General features: G+C 37.0%; 2 protein-coding genes across 4 annotated transcripts in view; one reads left to right on the top strand and one right to left on the bottom strand.

The window, feature by feature from the left end:
* The window catches only part of nmdyn-D7 (nucleoside diphosphate kinase homolog 7), a 43,176-nt gene extending 23,382 nt beyond the window's left edge, over positions 1–19,794 (bottom strand). Inside the window, exons 1-5 of one of the 3 annotated variants that reach the window (XM_081755830.1) lie at positions 19,571–19,794; positions 14,349–14,492; positions 9,250–9,363; positions 5,366–5,532; positions 591–752 (exon numbers count right to left, since the gene is read on the bottom strand). In XM_081755830.1, the coding sequence (XP_081611956.1) occupies positions 591–752; positions 5,366–5,532; positions 9,250–9,363; positions 14,349–14,492; positions 19,571–19,573 (590 nt within the window). In that variant the 5' untranslated portion in view covers positions 19,574–19,794. The remainder of the gene's footprint in view (positions 1–590; positions 753–5,365; positions 5,533–9,249; positions 9,364–14,348; positions 14,493–19,570) is intronic. The other 2 variants (XM_081755831.1, XM_081755832.1) reach the window with 2 other exon arrangements.
* A 250-nt stretch (positions 19,795–20,044) lies between these two features.
* LOC145684018 (BOS complex subunit NOMO2) overlaps positions 20,045–24,132 on the top strand; it is a 50,940-nt gene continuing 46,852 nt past the window's right edge. Inside the window, exon 1 of the mRNA XM_081755829.1 lies at positions 20,045–20,338. Within this exon, the coding sequence (XP_081611955.1) occupies positions 20,199–20,338 (140 nt within the window). The 5' untranslated portion in view covers positions 20,045–20,198. The remainder of the gene's footprint in view (positions 20,339–24,132) is intronic.

Raw genomic sequence — 24,132 nt, 5'->3', positions numbered from 1 at the left:
TTCTACATTGAGGACAACAGGTGGCATTGCATCTATTAGTTGAGTATTACTAAGTGTTTACACAGAAGCTCTAAGCATATAAAATTTTTATCGCAACATGGATGATTATACAATCTTGGATGCTTAAATAATAATAATAAAAAGACGATAGCCCATGTTAATTAGGGTGTTATGTCGTATTGATACAACTTGTTATATAATTTCAATTATTTTTTGCAAATAAGCATATGGAGAACTTACTGAAGAGTATGATTTAGGCAGGTATTTGACCCTGGCAATGATTGATTGATTTATTCACACATTTAAAGCGAAGTATTTAATACTCTTTCCTTAATAATATAATAATACAAAATAGAACTTACTATTTTTCGAATGCGTCGATGAAGAGAAACGAGCAACTTAAGTATTTTAATCTAATTGCACATTGTTTCATAATATTGGTTCAATCTAGCAAAGACACAATAGTAAAAGACGGTTACAAACGAGAATTGCGAAGTACGTACTTCACTTTACACACTGCATCATTTTCTGAGAGATATGACAAAGTAACGAAACTCGTACTAACATGTCATACGAAGCAAAATACTTACTTATAAAAGCATTTATCGATATGTTCTTCATAAAATGCATCCACTTGTTCTGAGGTAAACTTTGCCATTTTCGCTTTGGAAATTTTGAATCCATTATTTATTATAATTTCCATGATTCGTCCCAGTACATGGATTCCATCCGGTTTCACCATTGCAAATGTCCTGAAAAAAAAAATCAGAAAAAATATGAAACACAAATATACTGTACAACATTAATCCACAAAAATAAACTGACCGTTTTAAAGATACATTAAAATATCGTCTCTACCTTAATAACAGATCTAATTTTAGCTTGATTTACCACAGCTACTATGCAAAACGTAGTAACAGCAAAATATTAAAAAGTTATTGAAGCAATGGCTTCTACTTTCATACAGAGAGCAGTGTCATGATTATAATTAGCAGTCTGTGTGGATATAAAATATCGAACCAGTATCCAGAGCATTTCTATCTGTATCCACATCCGTAGATACGTGATAACAGACATATGCAACTTGTTTATGAATCATTACGATTTCAACGATAATTTTCAACATAATAACTGTAAATATCTCCTTTATTTTATTTTTCTTATCGACCTTTTAATAAACAAACCATAATGGAGAGCAATAACTTACATTTATATAAAACTAATCTTCTCCGAAGTGAAACATCTCTTCTTCGCACAGGAAGAAAAAATGAAATTTTTAGTTTTACGTCCCACGGTTATGCCAGTTAGGCTAAAGGAGACGGTGATAATGAGTAATGAATGAAATGGTGGAATGAAGAAAGTGGGAGGAAACGGGAGAACCCCGAGAAAACCCACGCACACGGTGTTTCGCACAGGAAGAAAACAGGCTTCTGGGAACCCCTTCCCCCCTCTCACGATATCATTTCAATGGAATGACAAAGTCCATAATGTCATATCTTTCCGAACCCTATCTCTCCTTCCATACCGATGGGGCTGAACTTGCGCTTAAATGGCATCAGTAGTGTCACTATTCATCTGAGCGACCCCCAAAACTATTTAATGAACACTAATATGAGTCAAATTAACCAACAAATTGGTTGCTTACCAATATATATCCATGAGAAAACCAAATATTTTCCTGATAGTTAGTTCCATTTTCAGTGGTAATGTAACCAGGATAAAAACGCATAAGAAAAATATAACATGGGAATAGGAATACATTTTTTCCACCAAATGAGCGTAACGCAAAATATATCGGTGGTTATTAGACCTAAAATGTTACCACATTTTAACATATTCAGCCCGACATCTGACAGTAATGAAGAAGCTATGCTTTCTGAAAATCCCGACGTGCGCCACCGGTGGTACACGATCTTTATTCTGATATTGTGAGAGCTCCTTCGTGGCTAAGCGGTTTGAGTACTCGCCTTTGGCGTGGGAGACCCGGGTTCGATTCCCGGCGGGAGCTCATGTAGTTCGGATTCCACGTTAATCAGTAAATCAACATCTCTCATAGCCTCGCTGGTGAACGGGACGGTAAACTCAAAATCAACTCAATCAACTCTGATATTCGTGGCTATGGGTATTTAGTTGCCATTGGGTTTTTATTTAGAAAAGTAGGACAGTGTTACAGACTTTGTTATTATATGCATAGTAGGTAATCTATGGAACATACCTGTAAATTTTTCTGTGGTTAGTATGACATCTTTTATAATACAAAATATGTATGGAAATGCACAGATATCCGCAAGACTACTCCTCCAACTCTGACAAGTAATGCCATCATGCAGGTATTAATCAAACTACCTAATATTCAAATCGCGAAGTTCTGACGAAATTATTGTGCGCCACCGGTGACACACGTCCGCCCACGCTTATGGTATAATAAACACGTGCCACCATGAGCAACCGGTGGCGCACGAATTCAAACATGTGAAAATTTCAGAATAATAGTATTTTATGTCCAAAGAGGCACCTCAGAATAGACTGCTTCACAGAAACCCAAAATTCCCTGAAATTTAGAAGTCGGTTTTTTGTAAAGGTAACGCTTTTCCAACTACATTACTTTAATTATCTTATTTTGTAGAACGTGTTAATAGAAGAACTAATAAAAAATTAATAGTGATTAGGAGAATTATCAGGAAATGTTTGTCTTTACATGAATATCTGCAATTGTATCCACCATCCACGTGGTGCTCTAATTATAAGAACAGAATATCTGGTACCATAATTCTACAATTTTCCATGGCAGCGCGGAGCTGGCTTCCACATTTGAAAGTTGAATATTGGGTAAGCGTGATAGCTTGGAGTAGGTTGCAGGTGGGAGATGGGATTTCATAATATAGAGATTCTTATATGTACGAATATTTCAAAGAAATGTCAGTTCGAGATACACCGCTTGGAAATACTAAGAATATGGAAAATTTCTCATAAGGATATGCTTTCAATATGTAAATCAACATGAGAGAATTTGTATTTAACACAAATCTATTTAATATAACTGAACTAAACGTTTATACACTCACAACTGAGTAACAATGGTACTAATAATATATTGAAACACTAATTAAAATAATTACACGGAACGAACAAAATTTTACAAACGGCGCTGTGCAATGCGGAATGTTGCCTAGCTGCACAACGAATTTCCAGTTATTTTCTACATTCTCAACACTCTCAAATGTTAGTATTTACACTTGCGTCGTCTGCACGAGAGTCCCCATTGGCTATTAGTTCCGTCATCGATCTCGGCGTATTTCCTAGATATTCACTATCAGACCACTACCACGATAACCACAAATTATCACTATTGTAGTATATGAACAAAGAAATAAGAAAAACTTCTAATTACACCGGAAATTGCCCCACTAGTTACAATGCACCAAATATAAAACTGATGTCTACCAAATATAAATATAATGTCTAATATAAAACCAATTCACCAAATATGAAACTGATGTCTAAAATAACGCAAAATAAGAGTATTAGAATAAGAATATTGTAAAAGTTACAATGTCAGCTAACAATGAAATGTTGGCTGAGCAGTAGCTGCACTTTAATTCGTTTCGCAATAGGTACAAATACAGAAAATACATTGTTTAACGCTTTAACAATATCCATGTTAACTGTTATAATGCTCGAATGAAATGACATCCAATCAACCACTTACAGGCCACTTTCCGAATTCGGGCCTTCGCATTATTCAACTTTTTCAAATATCGAAGTCGGCTCCGTGCTACCCTATCAAGCTCTTCATATGACATTAGCAAAACGGCAGCACACAACATAGTTAATGAGAGACACAGCGTAAAGTTACAATTACCTCTAAAACTTCAAACTCCAAAGATCGAGAGAACACATCAAGCTCAACAAAATGATAAATTATCATGAGTCGGATTTGAGACAATCGAAAACTAATTTTAATGTGCTGCCAACTATGCCATTCGTTGTCAGTAATTGTTTTTTTTTATCTTTTTTTTATCGTCTTCTAACGGTGACACGCATACCCCTAATAGTCACCCTAGCAGTTACAAACATACTACTTGCAATTAGAAACTGGCCCTTTTATGTATATTTATTCAGTGTAATATTTCCAAGAACTTTTTTTTTTTTTTTTTTTTTTTTTTTTTTTTTTTTTTTTTTTTTTTTTTTTTAATCTCGCAAGAGGTACACTGGAAAACAAGCACCATGAACTCATATGCATAATAGTCATACCAAACGCACAAAAATTATAACTTCTTTATACGAAAGTTGTTCAGTGAGAAGCTCATCGTTCTTTTTCTTTCTTTCTTTTTTTTTTTTTTCGTTAAACAGGGTGTCTACTTAAATTCCAAAATGAAATTTCGTGACTTTTCATGACCTTTTCTTTACAAAATCATAAAATTTCCTAACATTTTCAAGAGCGAATTTGCGTGCGAATTAGGCCGAATTTTCATCCATGTGATAGAAACGTACTTTGCTTGCGATTTGGTAGCGCCTAAAGCCGGCCATAGACATTTTTATGGTGAATTTTGACGTTTCACAGAACAAAATTTTCCAATCTGTACTTACATTTGTACAGTTTAAAAAAAAATCGTGACCCAAAAGCTAAATTTCGTGACTTTCATGACCGTTTTCTAATTTCGTGACTTTTTCGTGACTTTCGTGACCGATAGACACCCTGTTATATTACTATATTTTTGTGCGTCCTAGATTTTGGACATGTGCCCATTTTGAAACAAAATTAAATTATATTTTTCAATTCAACGACCCGTAATTATGCCGCTTAGGCTAATCAAATAAATGATGATGGAAGAATTGGTGGAATGAGAAAGTGCGAGGAAATGGGAGTACCCCTAGAAAACCCACGGAGACGATGTTGTTTGGTCCACCACAAGCTTGAGTTGAGTTGATTTTGAGTTTAACGTCCCTTTCAGTAGCAAGGCTATATGAGACGTGGATCTACTGATTAACGTGGAATCCGAACCACATGAGCTCCCGCCGGGAATCGAACCCGGATCTCCCACGCCAAAAGCGCGTACACTTACCGCTTAGACACGAGGGAGCTCAGTCTCCTTAACGACTCTGCTGTATACAGTAGCACAACAATTTGTCTTGATGTTATATATATTTCAGAAATATCTTGTTTTTCTTTCTTATACAACTTTAAAAATACAGTGCCCTGTGTATATATATATGTTTAAAAGATGATGATTCAAGTCTAGCCCCGACAGTCTAAGTCAGATTTTCCTGTAGTATACTATTATTGGACTATACCAACTAACAATTACTATAAATGTGGCTATTTAATTAATTTTCTGGAAATAAAGTAAGATATGATACTCACTTTTCAGCTTCAGTACTCAGTCTATTTTTCGTGTATGCATCTCCATACTCAGCCAGTTTCATCTGTCGAGAGAATATGTTGAGCGTATTCCCCAAAAATATTTCCTTCCGAGTCACTCCCTCACATTTTGTTCTCTTCAGAAAGGAACGTCTATTTTTAATATCATACTGGAAGATAATCAAATTACAAACCACTACTAAATACTGACATTTATAATTTGGAATTAATACAGTTTTTTTGAAAAAATGTATGCACGAAATACATTTTTCAGTCTTGTTTCTAAGTTGCGTAATTCTCTGAGAGGTTATCACGCTTTCGACCACACAATTTATGGCAACTCTATCCATCACGACTCTGGAACTCATTAACTCATTAAAGGAATAATTAACAGTTCTGACCAGAGTATATACACTTATTTATTAAAAACTAGAATACAGTGTAACGGTTTCGACAACTTAACGTTATCTTCATCAGACACTAACTCTCTACATCAGTATTCGTTACACTTTACTTTAGTTTTAATAAAAAAGTGTATATACTCTGGTTAGAAGGATTAACTACACAATTTATGGATGTTATAAGGGCTACGGAAAAAAAAGTCGTTTCTAAATTGAAGGTAAGAATCCAACAGATGTAAGAAATTAGTTTGATGCAAAAATGTTTGTCTCTTCGATTCTTCAATAGACCTTCGTCGCCACAATAGTGTTCTCGGAAGAGAAGTGCAGGGCTCATAGTGGTCTGGTTTCTTGTAAATAGTTGAAACGTGACCAAAAACACACGAAAAACTGACCAAAAACTGACCAAAAGCACACGAAAAAGTAACCAAAAAATAACAAAATCTCATCATGTCCCTTTTTTCCTTTGTCAATTTCTCCATCACCTCTCTCTCTGTTTGTTGTTTTGTTTCATCTTTCTTTCTTTACTTCTTTTTGAGCTTCCTCCTTTCTTAGGTTTTCTAAGTATGCTGTGTAGTTACGGTAAGCAGACTTAGCAGATGTAAGAAGCTTCTAAGTAAGTGGAACCGGTTCTGGTCTATTTCCGAATTTCTTCATCCCAGACATTATATTTAACTTAGCATTGAGAGTTCTCAAAGCCATGAAATATTCAAATTCATCACCTACTCTTAAGGAAAACATACAAAAAGCATAACACAAGACGCACATGATGAACCACACAAACACACAGACACAACGTTGAGCGGAGCGTTAACTATTACGAGAAAACTAAAACACTATTATGATAGAAGAAAAAATAGACACAGAAGGTTGTCAACCCCACCTTGAGAGCTTAAGCATCTATCAACTACCCACTGTGCTTCATAAAGAATAAAATCTTGAGTGAGAATAAAGCTGATTGTTTCACATGTGGCAGCAAGTACTGAAGCTTTCAGAAGAGTAATGAGTAACAAGTTTCTGTCTTTTTTCATTTATTTTTATATATTTCTTAGAAAACTGCCAATGCAAAACATAAATCACACGAAAAAGTCACTTTACCTCCCAAAAAAGTAACTTTCAATGACAAATTTGAAAAAAAAAAAAAGTAACTTTTAGTGACCAACTTGAAAAAAAAGTAACTCTTAGTTTAAAAAAAAAAAAGTGACTCGCTATGAGCCCTGAAAGTGTAAACTCTTGTCAAATTATGTTATGATTAGTTCTTATTGATATTGCTCTTATAATTTTTATTAAGAGTATTTATGATGGGGTATCAAAACTAATTGTAAAAAGTAACTAGTTGTTCAATCGTCACTTTCTATCGGTAATTTAGAAACGATTACCGATATCCGATAACGATTACCCTATTTGAAGAACGTTTTAAAGTATTAAAAGTTGTCCGGGAAGATAAAAGAAAACAAAAGAAGGGGAAAATACATAAACTGTTCCCTTGGAAAACCAGAACATTGCTTTTTCTTCAAAATTTTGCTACTGACGTGTTTTGAAATATTGTCTAAAACTAAAAAGCCTGCATTAACTGAATACAGACACAATCAGTCTTGATAACAGATGGTTTTTCTCTCTCTAAGCATCAAATTCGAATGATATACTCCGTAAACGAACTTCCCATATTTTGCCTTTGAATATACAGTGCACTCAATGCCGAATACTCTTTAAGACACACTTTTTTCGATTTCTAATTGAATATGAATTGACTTTTGAATTCTCTTTACTTTTACCTTTAAAAGATACCTTGCAGGTTCGGATTTATTCAGTATATTCATGCTCAGTTGCACTAAGATAACTGTTGATTATTTTTATTTTTGGAGAAGAACCTTACATAGTTGCATCAACTGTTAGTAAGAAAAGATTAACTTATCTACTAATAATCGGAAGCTGTATAAAATTATGACGTTTACAACATGATGTTATGCAATATCATACGTCCCATTGGCTAAAACAGTGCAATAACAACTGAAAACTGATTCGCGTAGCATGTGGTAACTTTTCGTACTGGATATGGGAAGAAAGCAGGCGAAACTGATTCATATGCTGGTGGACAAACATATCCTTTCACAAAACACAAACAAACAAACACACACGCACAAAAAAAGCCATACCAAATACTGAAAAAGACGCTGATTCTGATATTTCAAAATATATATGCGGGATGGCGTGGGAGATCCACCGGCGGGAGCTCATGTAGTTCGGATCTTATGTTAAGCTGTAGTACTGCGTCTCATATAGCCTCGCTGCTGAAGGGGATGCTAAACTCCAAACCAAATCAAATCAAATATACATATCTGGGGTCCAAATATTGACAAAAAAAAAAAAAAAAAAAGTTCCGTTTTAACAGATCACACTTCTTTATCCGTCTGTTAAGCGACATTTTCAAATAAAAAGGGTAGTTCCTTTTTCTTAAATAATGTTTGGCTACAAACTATGCTAAACTTCACACAAATACAGTCTTCTCTTAAATCCAACGTTTGGTTTTGCACTCAAGTAATAGGGTAGGATACGGAGGAGTAGAGAATATCAGGGCAGCGTACGGTAGCATAGGGTAGAGTAGTGTACGTTAAGATTACGTTAGCTCAATGCTTTGCCATTATTTTGAAATGTAGGGTAGGGTAGAGTACGTTATAGCCATTATTTTCAAATGCAGGGTAGAAAAATGAAATGAAATCTTTAAGTTTAATATCCTATGATTATGCCCTTTAGGTTAAGGGAGACGATGATTGAAACACGTAAATGATGATGGAAGAATTGGTGGAATGAGAATGTGGGGGGAAAATGGGAGTACCCTGAGAAAACCCACGGATACAATGTTGCCCAAAACAATTTAACTTTTCCGGCAATCGAATCAGGGACCCTACACACCAAAAGTAAGCACTCCAAATGCAGGGTAGAGTAAGTTAGGTTACGTTACGTCAGGTTTCCTTACATTCAATATTTAGCCATTATTTTGAAATGTAGGACAAAGTAGGTAAGGTTAGGTTAGCTCATTGTATTGCCGCGTATCACCAGGACACTTTATTCAACGGCTACGTCAGCCAGAATTCCCTCACCCCGCTCCCCCCGAATCTGTTCGTATAACTTTTTTAAAACCCAAATTTTGACATAGATTTACATTTGCATCGCTGCGCCAGTGCCACTGAGAAAAAACAGCTACGATTTAAGTTTACATTTGCGTCGTCAGTTAGTTATGCTTCATTCCAGAAAGTAGCAGTGGTGTACGTAAATATGACCCTTTTAATTAAACAAAGATTAGTAGAGTACTTTTCTAATCTTGAAATATGTATTCCACATGCTCTATCATTAAATATATTATTCACATTTACTTCAAATTTACAACAGATGCAATATTATATTAAAAAATTAACTCCTATGTATATTTTGTGTATCTGAATGTTGACTTCACATTACATGTAAATGCAAATACAACTATATACTCACCAGTTCTATAGTATTATCTGCAATAAAGTAAAATAAATAGTACTTTCGTAACAAGCTAGCCTCTGGATCAAACCATTCAGCAACGAAGCAAAAACGTCCCTCGTCGTCTTCCGTCTGCAAGAAGTAAATGAGTTTGTTTTCATTATATATTATTTTTACGTATTAGTATGGAAATACCTATCCAGTTCAATTAGAAAGACAAAGAATCAATTTTTTTTTTTTTTTAAGTCTAGGAGCCTAGGCAATTTATCCGTTATGAATGCAAGTAAAGAAAAGTACTCTCTCGATACACAATTAGGAATGAAGCGGTGGACCAGTGGTACGGAGCTCACCTTTAGGACTGCTTATTTTTGGCTCGAATCCTTGTCGCTCCAGATGGGCTTTGTGCTAACCAAACACGTGCATACTCTCTTCACGATCTATTGGTTAGTGCGTGCGTCTTTCATGTGTGTGGTCCGGCGTTTTATTCTCGGTGGTAAAGCGTAAAAATTTGAATATATTACGGCGATACGGATTCCATCTTAAATTGTATGTCCACATTCACTTAAGGAATGCTGAACTTCAGCAGGTACATGGAATATTCTGAGTTCTGCCCTATGGACTAAAGGAGACACAGCTCTCTCGTAATTATATGGTTAGCATATCCGGGTTCAACTCCCGAAGGCAGCTCATGTAGTTTGGATCCCCTGTTAAAACTGTAGACCCACGTTCCATATAGCCTATGCCGTGTTAAACCAGTTAGGGTCAAAGGAAATTTGCTTCTCCTGAGAACATCTCAGACACGATGTTGTCAACCACTAACTCACATAGCCCCAAATCGAACCATGGATACTTACCAAAGATAAACGCTTCATTACTATTTGGTCTAGGAATTAATTCGTGCGGGTGGACAAGAGATGGCGCAACGAACGGAGCGTCCCACAGTTCCGTGTATCCACACATGTGTTGCAAACCCGTGTCATCGCGTATCGTTCGTAGTATAGGGCAGTGGATTAAAGCGTCAACAACACCAGTTTGTAGTTAAGTGAACATGGCGCAAATTGTGCCTGATAAAGTGTTTTTGCGGGGTGTCCTGCTGCATTACTTTAACATGCAGAAAAGTGCGACTGAAAGTCATCGTATTTTGGTGGAAGTGTATGGTGACCATGCTCTAGCTGAGCGAACGTGTCCGAAGTGGTTTGCACGGTTTAGAAGTGGTGATTTCGGCTTGGCAGACCAAGAGCGAGCTGGACAGCCAAAAAAATTTCAAGACGAAGAATTGACAGCATTGCTCGAGCAGGATTCGTGTCAAACGCAGGAACAACTTGCAGCAGCATTAGGCGTTGATCAAACAACAGTCTCCAAACGCTTGAAAGCCATGGGAATGATTCAAAAGATGTCACATTGGGTTCCACATGAATTGAAAGACAGAGACGTTGAAAGACGAAAAACCATTTGCGAATTGCTGCTTCAACGACAGAGCAGAAAGGGGTTTCTGCATCGAATTACAAGGTCTGTATGATAAGTAATGAGACTCGCCGCGCCGCGGCGCGCGTGTCGCTGGAGCGGGTTTGTCGGTGATGGAGGATGTAGGGGGGGGTCCGAGCAAAGCAACGCACCGCGCGTCAGTTGGCTCCGAGCCTTAGTGGAGCGCGGACAAGCCTTGGACAAAGCCCTTGTGAACATTCTTGTCACGGCGGAAAATCAACAAACATGGAGGGTTCCATCGAACAGCGTTATGCGATCAAATTTTGCGTTCGCCTGGGGAAAACGGCTACTCAGACGCTTTCTCTCATCACGGAGGCCTACAAAGAGGAAGCCCTATCCAAAGCCCAGGTGTTTCGTTGGCACAGTGCGTTCCGGAACGGCCGGGAAAGCGTTGAGGATCTGGAGAGGGCTGGACGCCCGACAACAGTGACTACGGACGAAACTGTGGCAAAAGTGAGGGATCTCCTGAACTCAGACCGTCGATTATCGTTGAGATTGATTGCTGATGAACTCGATATGAACCACACAACAGTGCACAAGATTGTGACGGAACAATTGGGAATGAGAAAAATCTGTGCGAAACTGGTGCCGCGAGTGTTGACTGACGAACAAAAGCAACGACGTGTTGATTGTTGTCAGGAACTGTTGAACCTCATGAACAGTGACCCTAACTTTGAAGATGACGTCATAACAGGTGACGAGTCGTGGGTGTTCCAGTACGACCCTGAAACGAAACGTCAAAGCGCGGAGTGGCACACTCCTGCGTCCCCGCGCCCCAAGAAGGCCAGAATGTCGAAGTCAAAGGTGAAAACAATGTTGATTGTTTTTTTTGACAATGTGGGGGTGGTCCACAAGGAGTTTGTACCCCAAGGACAAGCCGTCAACGCCGCCTTCTACAAACAAGTCCTTGAGAGACTGCACAGGAGCGTCAAGCGGAAAAGACCGGCGATCGCTAGCCGGTGGAAGTTGCATCACGACAATGCCCCTGCCCACACCGCCTTCTTAGTGACCTCCTTTTTGACCCGGATTGGGGTGGAAGTCCTTCCACAACCACCCTACAGCCCAGATGTGAGCCCGGCCGACTTCTTCCTCTTCCCGAAGCTGAAGCCACGCTTGAAAGGAACCCGTTTTGCAGACGTCACAGCCATCCAAGCAGCCGTGACCACATTTCTAAAGGACATGCCGGCTGCTGACTTCCAGGGGGCGTTTGCAGCGTGGAAACATCGATTGCAGAAGTGCATCGACGCAAGAGGAGAGTACTTCGAAAGCTTTTAAGTCCCTGTACAGATCAGATCAATAAAACAATGTTTCCAGACCTGGTCTCATTACTTATCATACAAACCCTGTATTACGGGTGATGAGAAGTGGATCCATTACGAGAACCCTAAACGAAAAAAGGCCTGGGTGAAACCAGGTGAACCAGGTCCATCACAACCAAAACGAGATATTCACTGTGCAAAGGTTATGCTGTGCATATGGTGGGATATGAAAGGTGTGGTGTACTAGAGCTGCTGCAACCGGGTGAAACTATGAATGGAGAACGTTATCGACGACAATTAATGCGTTTGAAGCAAGCTCTGGCCAGAACACGACCAGAATGGGAGAACAGACATGATAAACTTATTGTTCAACATGATAACGCTCGCCCACATGTCGCAAAACCGGTCAAAACCTATTTAGAAAATGTCGGATGGGAAGTTTTACCCCACCCGCCGTATTCACCAGACGTTGCTCCTTCGGACTACTACTTGTTCGATTGCATGTACAACGATTTGATTGGACAGCGGTTTACTTCTTCAGAAGATATCGAAACATGGGTCTCTGACTGGATCGCTTCCAAGGATGAGGACTTCTTTCGCCACGGAATCCGTACATTGCCTGACAGATGGGCGAAAGTGCTGGCTAGCGATGGACAATATTTTTCTTAAGGTATTTATGTATTTTGTGTTTGTACTACAGCTTCAATGTGTGCGTACCAACCGCACGAATTAATTCCTAGACCAAATAATAATTAGGGGCACGAGTTTTTCGCACTAAGAATTTGAAAATTTCGCGTTTCGTTTTTCATATTTTGCGTTTTGTCGCATTTTCCAAATAAAGTTTCACAATTTTTTAGCTCTTGTGGAAAAGATATTCCCTAACAGTTTTACAACTGTTCCTTTCATTCACAGATCACTACAGAAACAAAACTATTAATTACCTAAAAACAAAATACACTGAATATTTCACTTGATACTGTAAATTTCAGTTATAGAAAATTATATTTTTTTAAAAAATCCAACTGAAGGAAAATCAGAAGTAGGAAAGTTTTGTGATAATGATAGCTAACGCACAACATATTCTCTATAGCCGTGTCCGAATACGCAAAATGCACCGTTATGCCACGTTCTACCGTTCCGTCAGCGGAAAATTGGCGTTTTTAAATTAATGAAAACGTATTTTTAAAATTTCGCGCAAAACTGTCAATTTCGCGTTTTATCGCGAAACAGAGACCAATGGAAATACACACAGAATATCATAAAACGTCAAGAAACTGAGAATTACTTAATTCTGAGTATTTCATTTTATCGCACACTGCCTCTACTAATAATGCTTATTATTATTATTGCTGCTGTAGCTCGGTTTAAACTGACTTCAGGTTAGTAATCTGACGGCCGTCTTTGGCAAGTGCAGATTATATGAAACTGACATATGACAGGTGTCTAATATTACTAGATTTGTTACGAGATGTTTTGCGTTTATTTGTTCAAGTTGTGTCACAGTACTTTTAGGGACAATTGCTGTACTTGAGATAATGATTGGTCTTAGTGTAACTTTGTGGCATTTCCATACTTTTCAATGTCGTCAGCCAGGTCTTTATATTTGCATAATTTCGTACTGAATGTTGTACGTATGTTATGAGTCAATGGTACTGCTACATCTATGAGACTTATTTCTTGGTCCATTTTATTGATAATAGCGATGCCGGGTCTGTTTGCAGGTACCGTTACATCTGTTTCTTGATCCCTGTAGAGTTTGTATTTATCATTTTCAAGGACTAAATATGGCTGGTATTATTATTATATTAGTTTAACGTTCCACGATTATGCTCCGAAACTAAGAGAGGCAGTGATTACAATGAAGGAAATGGTGGAATAAATAAAGGAAGAGAAAATGAAAGAAATTGAAGAAAATCCACGCATACGGAATTTGTCCAGCACAAAAACCGCTTGTAACAGCCAGGATTATACCAGGAACAGCACGCACCAAAGGTGAGTATTCCACCACTAAGTCACCGCATTCCCCTTTTAATGTTGTTACCATATTTACTCGTTTCATGGAAAAGACTTGTAACGTAAATCGGTGCAAATTTTTAGTTACTTGGTGTATTGTGACGTGTAATTGTAGTAAACGTTTATATATATATATATATATATATAACTAACAATGAACAGTCATATATGTTTACAATTCTAGTATATTAGATTATAGGTAATATAGTAAAGGGTTTGTATGATCTTGTTTAAATGTATAGTTTACTCAGACAATAGTATTAAGACAAAATATTTCTGTGTTCTTAAGTTGACGTACAAGAAATATTAATTAAAAAGTCCAATGAAGCATAAAATCTCAGAAGCTGAAATCCAATGTACCTTGAAGAACTTAGGCCCAATAAAAACTGAAATTATCTTCAGCAAAATGAAGAAATAAAAAAAGGCAAAAAAACAAAAAAATCTGACCTTGTCAAAAATAATGGTTACATACATAATGAAAACGAACTGCAACGTGTACGCTTTCTGTAAAGAAAAATTAAATAAAATCGATACACTATTTTCTACTCATTATCTAAGTTAATCAGGTGTTTTAAAAATTCACAGGTTACCACTTTCTTAATAGCTACAAGGTGAGTCAAAAGTCAGATTACATAGAAAGTTTTCATTTTCTCGTTCCAGATCAATGTTTGAAATCCGAATCACCTTAACGCGTTTGCTGCTCTTGCATTGGGAATAAAACTCAGGACCTCGTGCCCCAAAGGTGCGCACCTAGCCACTAGACCAGCAGGGAGGACTCAGATTATTGGGTAGAGAAAGGAAGATATTGATTTTCCTGGCTGGCAGTCGCACCTACACACCAATTTAATAATAAATATCAAAACAGATAGCCAAGGCAAAATTGGTACAGCGACTCAAGGGGACTGGTACCACGTACGGCAAACAACGTAATGGGAAATCGAAAACTGCCACAGACGAAGAGACATCAATTGATGTGCTACGAGCTGTGTGCAACAGCTCAACAAGAGGGCACCCGATGTTTGTCGATAAAACACAGTGAAACCTAATCGTGTCATTGTTATAGCATTTTGCACAAGTGGCATTCACACCTGTTCTAAACGCTCAAATATGTCAGTGTGGATAATCTTGAAAGTCGCCTACAGTTCCGAGAGTGGACACGCGACGCATCCATGGGAACCCTAACTTGCATCAAATGTTTTGTTCAGTGGGTAATACAAATCCTCATTAGAAATCTTTTGTTTTACATCCCACATTTATGCCAGCTAGGCTAAAGGAGACGGTGATTATGAGAAATGAGTGAAATGGTGGCACGAAGAAAGTGGGAGGAAACCGGAGAACCCCGAGAAAACCCACGCACACGGTGTTTGTCCACCACGAAGTTCATTTGGCAAATCCTCATTGGATACAGCCTTCGAAAATACAAGGACCCTAGATTTTGATATAGTGCTGGATCTGGAACAGAATAATCCGTTCATCGAAGGTGTTCTTACAGCAAAAGTTTACAACATCTTGAAGAGATGTATCCGAGCATGTTCAAAGAAAATGATGATACTTGGCAATGTTTCAATCGGATAATGCTCCTCCTCATTATGGGTTATCTGTTCGTGAATCGCTGAATATCCAGTCTCCTTAAATATGGATCTGTCACAGTAGTCCCTTTGGGTGGCCACCGCAGTCCCCAGGCCTGATATCAATAGATCTCTACTTTTGGAGTAATTTAAAAGTCTATTCAGTTAAAATTCGAAATATCCACCATCTGAAAAAACGCAGTTGCAATGTATAGACATGAATGTGCAAGACGTTCTGTAAAATGTTCAAAAAAAAAAAAAAAAAAATGATCGTGAACTGGTGTTGAAGATGCACACACTGAACATACGCTATAAAAAATATGTAAAAGACTTTTGATTAACCCTGTAGAATTTCCGATTAAAGCTATTATAATATTTTGACAGATTTGATGCAAATATTTGAACTCAACTCAGAACCAATCTTACATATGAGAAGAACATGCCTTGGCTTAAATTTTAAACAAGATTGTATACTCATTATACATTTTACACAGAATTGCTAACATTTCTAATTCTGTCATTTTTATCGCCTTCTCTTTATTAATTTCAATTCTTCAAAAACTTTCAACAACTCTGGGTTTGTTTTCGTTGGTAGTCTGTGAAAGTGGGGAGAATGATTTTCTAATTCAGAGAATGCTTTCACGGCATATAACTAAATACATTTAACAATTTAAACGGACGACTTTCATAGGAGAAACATTTAGTTTTGCGTCTTCTTATTCTGTTTCTCGGCAAGTTACGAATCATCAGTTCAGATCATTAAGTGTTATCCAATTAACTATCCTGAAAGATCGGTGAATAACAAAATCGTTCTCTCTGTCACACACGATTGAGAAAACAGTTATGAGTATTGAAAGCTTCCACCGAATTGAAACTAACAGCAGAGGTAAATAAATAAATAAATAAATAAATAATAATAATAATAATAATAATAATAAACATATACGTGTCAAATACAGTACATTCATGGTAGCAAACCCTACAAAGTAATTTTAAAAATCAAAGCTGAGATTGTACAGTCCACAGCAAAAAACCTGCAACATGAACATTAAATTACTGTAAATTACGCCTAACAGCGCAGGGAATCAACATAACGTCTAAGTGGCACGAATCACGCCAGGAGAAATCTCGGCGTCCTCACCTGTACACTTATTTTGGAGCAAAAGACTTCGTCGTTTCACAGTAAACTTACATGCTCATGTTGCAGTTTTTTGCTGGGACTTCACGTATCTGGAGCTACAAAAACTAACATCATGAGTGCATAGTATTGTAAATCTCCTTTTTTAGGTATTAAACATACAAGAAACATCACAGAATATTCTAAATCCTACAACTAATTACGGTCTTCCTGAACACTTGCGCCCTGAACAAATAAATACTCCTAAAAAACAATTTTTTAATAACTTTTCAGGATCCTTACAATTTAACTGCTGGGAAAGAAAATTGATAGTATAAAAAGACAAAGTATTACAATAAGAAAATTATCTTCCGTCGTACTGTTATATCACAGTAGTAAAGAATACATGCACAATAAGAATCTCGGTGCTAATATTTGGAAAATTAAGGATAGATTTCTATATATACGTAAAAGAAGTCCTGACGACTGACTGACTGATCAACGCTCAGGTCAAACCACTTAACCCAGAAATTTAAAATTTTGACGCAAGGCATCACTAAGGAAGAATTTTTGAAATTTGACAAGAAAAACGTGGAGAACCCACAAAATCTACTAGCCAGACCATTTTGCAGTCACAGTGTTTATACGAATAAACAAAAATAACTTAGCGACATAGTAAAACATATCAATATAATTCCTTATTTTGTCTATTGGTTTGTTTCTTTCAAATAAAAGAAAGAGTGACATCTGTTATTTATTATTCAACTCACGTTTCTGATTGATGTTATTTGACTCGACAAATGTAAAAAAAGTACTCGAGAATTTTTCAAGCCCTGAAAAATAATACTTTGCATGAAAAAACATATTTATAAAGAACGAATTTCTGCAGGCGATAGAATTAAATACAAAGTAATATTTTGAGTTTACATGTGTAGGATTATAAATGTAAAATCATTTCAAGTATTTTACGACGGATAAAATAAGCGAGTTTATATGAAAGGTAACTGTATTAGATACCATTTGCCACCGGCGGTGTATTTCTGCACATTGTACAGAAGCTACTAGTATAAAACCATGAAAAGTGTTAGTGAAACTCGTATCATTGCCAAAACCCACTCGTTCTCACTACCTCGCTTACGCGTATATCCACTGTCACTGACTCAACTGTTCCCTTCGAACGCAGCCCTAGCTACCGTTCGGACCTCTCAACTTCGCTCTGCTCACACTCGGTTAGATAGCATTCGTGCTTCTTAGTGACCACCAACTTAACCTGCATGCTTAAGGTACAGAAAAATAAATTATTGGTATTTTTGGCAAGTCTTTACTTTAGGCAAGGCAGCAACAGGAACTGATTCATATGAACCCGCAATTAGAGTTACAGTTCCCAAGACCGAAAAGAACGTGGCCTGTCAGGCTCTAAGTCGCCTTCACTCCCTGACGCTCGCTCGGCTATACTATGTATGTAAGTCAGGAACAGCAACATCAGTGAGAAAATATCCATGTGAATTACGAACAGCAAGGAACCTGTGACCACCTGTGAATATTATTAACGGTGACAGGATATTATCGCCTTGCCCAAAGCAAAGAAGGTGCTGGTGTAGTTATGGGCACCACATTTTGGAAGATTTACAGGTAAAATTGAATACTTAGTCTGAAAAAGATATATTCATAAGTAAAATATTTCTGCAGACGACAAAATTTTATACAAAGTAATACAGCTGTATTTCAGATTCACATGTGTACATTTACTAGTGTAATATCATTATAACTGCTTTACGGCGTATAAAATAAATGAGTGCATATGAAAGATGACACTTATTAGATGTTATTTTCCGCCCCCGTTGTATTTCTGCACAATGTACAGAAGCTGTATTTTATGTTTACAAGTGAAACGTTACTAGTGTAAAGCAATGACAAGTGCTACTGAAACTAGCATATTTGCCAAAATCCACTTATTTATCCCTTCAACCTAACGCGTATACCCACCATCATTGACGCGCCTGCCTCCTTCGGACGCACCCCTGAGCTACCGCACGGATACCAGCTTTGCCTTACCCTGACTTGATTAGACAGCATTCGTGCTTTTTAGTAGCCACCTAGCACAGGGTCGTTTGTGCTTTTACACTGTAGTTCTTATACCATACACCCGGAAACCATTTTTATACGCAAATCGAAAAAGAATTCTAATTTTTCAACAATTATCTATGGTAGCCCCTTTTAATTTCATCTGTGCCAAGTAAGATATTTTCATGTAACCCAGCGTAAATCTTTTAGGAGACAATAAGAAGTGAAGGTAATAGTATACAACAGTGCCTCATGATCTGTGCGCGTGGATACTTCCTACTGTTGCACTACGTATAAAAATGATTTTATTACATTTAGAAGTAGTAAGAAGCATCCACGTGCACGTGACATGCGATATGTGTTTCAAATCCCCCACATATACTCATACACTACGTACAAGGGCACATTATTATTCTTCGCATACCATGAAACACAACGAAACGCAACGCAAACCGACGTACATTTTATTTTATATTACTCAGTAATTAAATGAAAGTCGCATTTTTACCTCATTTTCAAGTTCCTATATCCTCAATGAATAATCCTTAAAAGACTGCACTTCGTGAGTCCTCGCTAAATGATGAGGCACTCTCGTATACTATATCCCTTTCAATATATTGTGAAGTTTGATCTGTACGTACCTATAATCAGTACTCAGTAGAAATATTTTAAATTTACAAAGGATTCGAAATTGTTGGCCTTGTACTATCAGTTAATCTGAAGAAATGTTGAACAGAAAACGCAATATCCTGTATCTTAACCAACAAAATACAACTAAAAATCGAAAAGCTACATGATTTGAGTACTTTGTTCTATCAACTAAAAGTACTTACCATTTTAAAAATCGATTTACAACTATTTACTGGTTCCAACAGAGATGAATTCGAAAGTTTTAATATTTTGAAATAAATTATCTAAAGTTAACCTCTATACACATTTACTCCTTATTTCCGAGAAATTATTTCTTTTAAGTATGTATAATATATTTCTAAGTTCAGCCTATTACAAGACAGAACTTCTGATCTTTCTCATATCGCTTTAATTTCTTACTGTTTCATTACACCGCAGCGCGCCATATTCTCATATTTATGTGTGGGCGGGTTTTAATGTACGTAACAACCAAAAGTGTTTATGTTCGTAATTCCGTTTGGAAATAACAAGCTATTATCTATAGAATAAAATATTTAGAGTTTTTTTTACTCTGAAAGCTTTTATTTAATTTAACATTACGTTCATTTAAATCACAATACGTTCAAATTAGCGATTTCATTATTAAATTTCCTGCAAAATTTTCCTTATTTGCGCGATTGTTCATTATGTTCTACAACATAACTGTTTATGTTTATCAAATGGAGAGTTGAATTGGACAAAGTAACAAACATTTTCAGCGTGACCAAACAGTTTTCTATGATAAGCATGTCTTCATTTCCGTGAATGAGTCGGTGGAACGTATAGAAGACGATGGTTTATGTAAATCTCAGCTATTTAAACATTATTTTAATTATTTGTATTTATTGGGTAGAGGCTGATGATATCCTAGGATGTGGCGGGTTCGTCAAAAGTGATATTGATATAAACTTTTCACGAGTAGAAGTGAAACTGTAAGTAATTCAGTTAGTAGTTTGGATCACATGTGTATGTAGCGGTAGATCTAAAACAAAATAAAAATAGATTGAAACAATATGAATCCTTTCAAACTAAAACAAAATGCCGCAGCTTGGTAATACCCCAGCATAAATGTAAATTTTATAGGTGCTATCCCATTTTAACATGCTTGCTTTCATAAACTTCTCAGTAGAAAATGCAGCCTCACACAGTGTTTCTTGTATAAATGGCTGCATATTGACTTTCGAAGGGCTGAGTATAAATACAGCGTATGGACATACGGCAGAAAAACTAGTACATATAGCGGTAATAGTTAAGAACAGCTACTTCGCATCTCCTGTGCACGAGGATGCATCTTACTGTTGCACTACCTAAACACCCTAAGTACAAGGGCAAGAACTCAAGTCTATTACCTACTTTTTAACATCCTAGATAGTCTGAATAATTCCTGAAAGTATGGCGTTTCTCGTCCTTCCCTAATTGGGAAGTACGGCTCCTTAACTATAACCCATATAGCAAAGACCAACTTCTGCTAGGTGAAGACAAAAACCCGAATCCTATCTATTCGAATCAGTGCATGAGCATGGGAAGTGCAGATTAAGGATGGTCCGTCAAATTGGGGAAAAAATCATTTCGTGCTTTAAATGATTCCCTAAGATGCTCTGGAAAGTTTTACGCTGGCTCATGCTGAAATAATTCCATACAGATGGAGGTAATTGTTTAGTATTCGGCAGCCAAAAGTGGGGAAAAAAAAAAGAGGATAGTTTATAGAAGAAATGAGGTATAGTGGTGTTCTAGTAGTTAAGAAAGTGTCCTACACAATTTTTGAAGGCAGTAGGGGACCTATACAAACCATAAAGATGTCAAGAACAGAACCCAACGAACACCTGCGGGGCTTCTAGCCCGTTCCTACTACTGCTACTACAACTTATACTATGATACTCATTTAATGTATGAAACGATGAAACGGCGGAATCGGAATAGTGTCGCAGAAAAGTAGGTGAAAATTCTGGCCCCCCCAAAGGTAAACAATAGTCCAGATAATAATATGAGTGCACTGATGGGCCGTTAAAATGGAGTATATAGGGAGGAAGTTTACTTTTGGCACACCATTCGAAGTAATTCTTCAAAAATTTCAATTCCTTCATCAATTTTCTTATTCTTTCCTAAATGATCTGTGCTGGGTGCCATGAAAATATCACATGTTATATTTAAATTTCAAGGGGACCAACGGAAGCAATTTTTGAAAAATTTCAGTTCTTGTATGATTTGCGTTTAAATATGGCTTCCGGTTCTATGCATAAAAACTACGGCATTTATTCCGAAGTTGGGCGTCCGCTTTTGCCACGTTTGTTCGCTGTTATCTCCTTTCCACACTTTCTGCAATTTGTTATTAGGTTCATTAATCCATGCTCTTCACAAACTTTTAAAAGATTTTGCTCGTTATCAACGTATTGCTTTACAAATGTTAAAACTGTTAGTTCATTGCCCTTGTACATTCGCCATGTTGATAACGTAAATGCTCGTTTCTTTCCCACAATGCAACTGTTCGGTTACCTTGCGCCAAGTAGTTCCCTCCGCTCGCCGTATAGTCCCATGTTTATAACCGCTTATATATAATAAATAAACAGATTTTTCGAGACTCTTATACATTATAAAGCACACAAACGATCAAATTATCCATATCTTTCCTGTAAATTTTAAAAATTTTGCTGGAAACGGACGCCCAACTTTGGAATTTAACCCAAAACTACAGTGCAAAAAACACAAAACAACTTGTGCTAAGTAGCCACTAAAAAGCATGAATTCTATCTGACCGAATCGGAGCAGGCGCGTCCGCGCAGGTGGTATACCCATAAGCGAGGGTAGTGAAAACGAATGGGTTTTGTTAGTGATACGAGTTTCAATAGCACTTGTCATGGCTTCATACTAGTAGCGTTCCACTTGTAAACATAAAATACAACTTCTGTACACTGTGCACAAATATAACACCAGTGGAAAATAGTTTCTACTACAGTTATGTTTCATATGCACTCACTCACTGTATCCGAAGTATAGCACTTGTAAGAATTTTACACTAGTAATCCTACACTTGTAAACATAAAATAGGTGTATTACTTCGTATTTAATTTTGCGATTGCAGAAATTTGTTCTTTATAAATATGTCTTTTCATGCAGAGTATTGAATTTTACCTGTAAATCTTCCAAAATGTGATGCGCCAAAAGTAAACCAGCCTCATATATGGTATACTATTATATGCAATTACTTCATTAGGAAATTCACTCTCAGAGTCTTACAAGTTGTTTCGGACAAGGTTTAGCGGAAGGGGTCGAGGATTTTTTTTTTTTTTTTTTTTTTTTTTTTAAGTTACAATTTCGGTAGTTTCTGTTCACAGTAGGTTTGTTTAGTTTGTTAGATTATGTTAAGTGTAGGAGTCCAACATAATTTTCGAAAAAATGATAGGATTTCGGTTATTTCTATTAATATTGGTTAGGTTGTTAGGTCTTAGTACTTGCATCTTCCATTTCTTTGTAAAGTTTGTATTTTTTTTACGTACTTAAGTACCCTTCTACTAGGCATTGACCATTGTTTCTTATGGTCGTACGTATGGCGTACGATGTGCGAAAACCACAAACCAACTTTGTTAGGTGGCTACTAAAAGCGAGAAAGCTACCTAATGAAATGGGAACAAGAGGCAGCACGCGGGGTTCGTCTGTAGGGAGTAGACATGACAGCGATAGTAAGTGTACGCATAAATGAGCAGAGGGGAAAAGCATTTCATATACAAATTATACAATGCCTTGCATGTGGCATAGCTTTGTGACACTGCACACTGCCTTCACATAGCACTTCATCATGTCTTCCTTATGGAGTAGTGCGTGGTAAAAAGCACACTTTTCGGTTCGTATTTCTACCTTATACATGTGGGAGAAGATCCAATTGATTGCCCTTGTGAAATCAAATAACATATTTCTTCCCTAGATTTTAGAGATTTATTCCCTCATAAAATGGAATAGCACCCGTGGTGTGTATAACATCCTTATTTTTGCATATTCTCCATGAAATTGACTGCAACAATAGAAATTAAACTACAGCTTGTACACATCTCCTTAAAAGCACAGACCAAAAGAGAACACCAACCAATCTGCACTAGGCTGCCACAATATGCACGTAGTATGTATAACCAAATAATAAAAGCAGGGCGAAGCTGGTGGGGCACTTTCACAGGGAAGAGGCGCTTTAGCGATCTTGGCTATGCAGATAAACGAATACGGTATAAAAACCTGTACCGACCTGTAATAGGTGGTGATCAAAAATAAAAAGTGTGTCCAACCGATTTTGGGCACGTTAAATTTGAACACCAATATGGCTCTCAGTTATTAGATTTTACATATAATTATTGTTGGTACCTTGCTCTTGTGAAGTAGCACTACATATCTTTTCTGTAAATTTTACAAATCTGTACACCGTTAAAATAGATCAAAAATTGCAAGGCGCACCTTGCTGGTTTTTGATATTTTATATATAAATATATATATTTTTTAGAAATAATATGCAAATAGAACTAGTAGTATATTTAGGTAACTTGTGTATTGAATTGTAAATTACTTGTATTTTTTGTATGTCTAATAATTTTCTTTAGGTGGAAACACTTCTCGCTGGGAGTTACAGAAGCGGAAAAACTTTTTTGTAAAGGAGGAGCCTTTGGTTCCCCGCACTCCACGGAATGTCCTTTAGTTAGTTGTCGTAGACTGCTATAAATACGGACGAGAATTGGATAACAGGGCT

This window comes from Thermobia domestica, chromosome 4, assembly GCF_964235325.1.
Source record: "Thermobia domestica chromosome 4, izTheDome1.hap1.1, whole genome shotgun sequence".
NCBI lineage: Eukaryota > Metazoa > Arthropoda > Insecta > Zygentoma > Lepismatidae > Thermobia > Thermobia domestica.
Note: the sequence above shows the minus strand (reverse complement) of the source record. Positions and strands in the feature narration are given on the sequence as shown.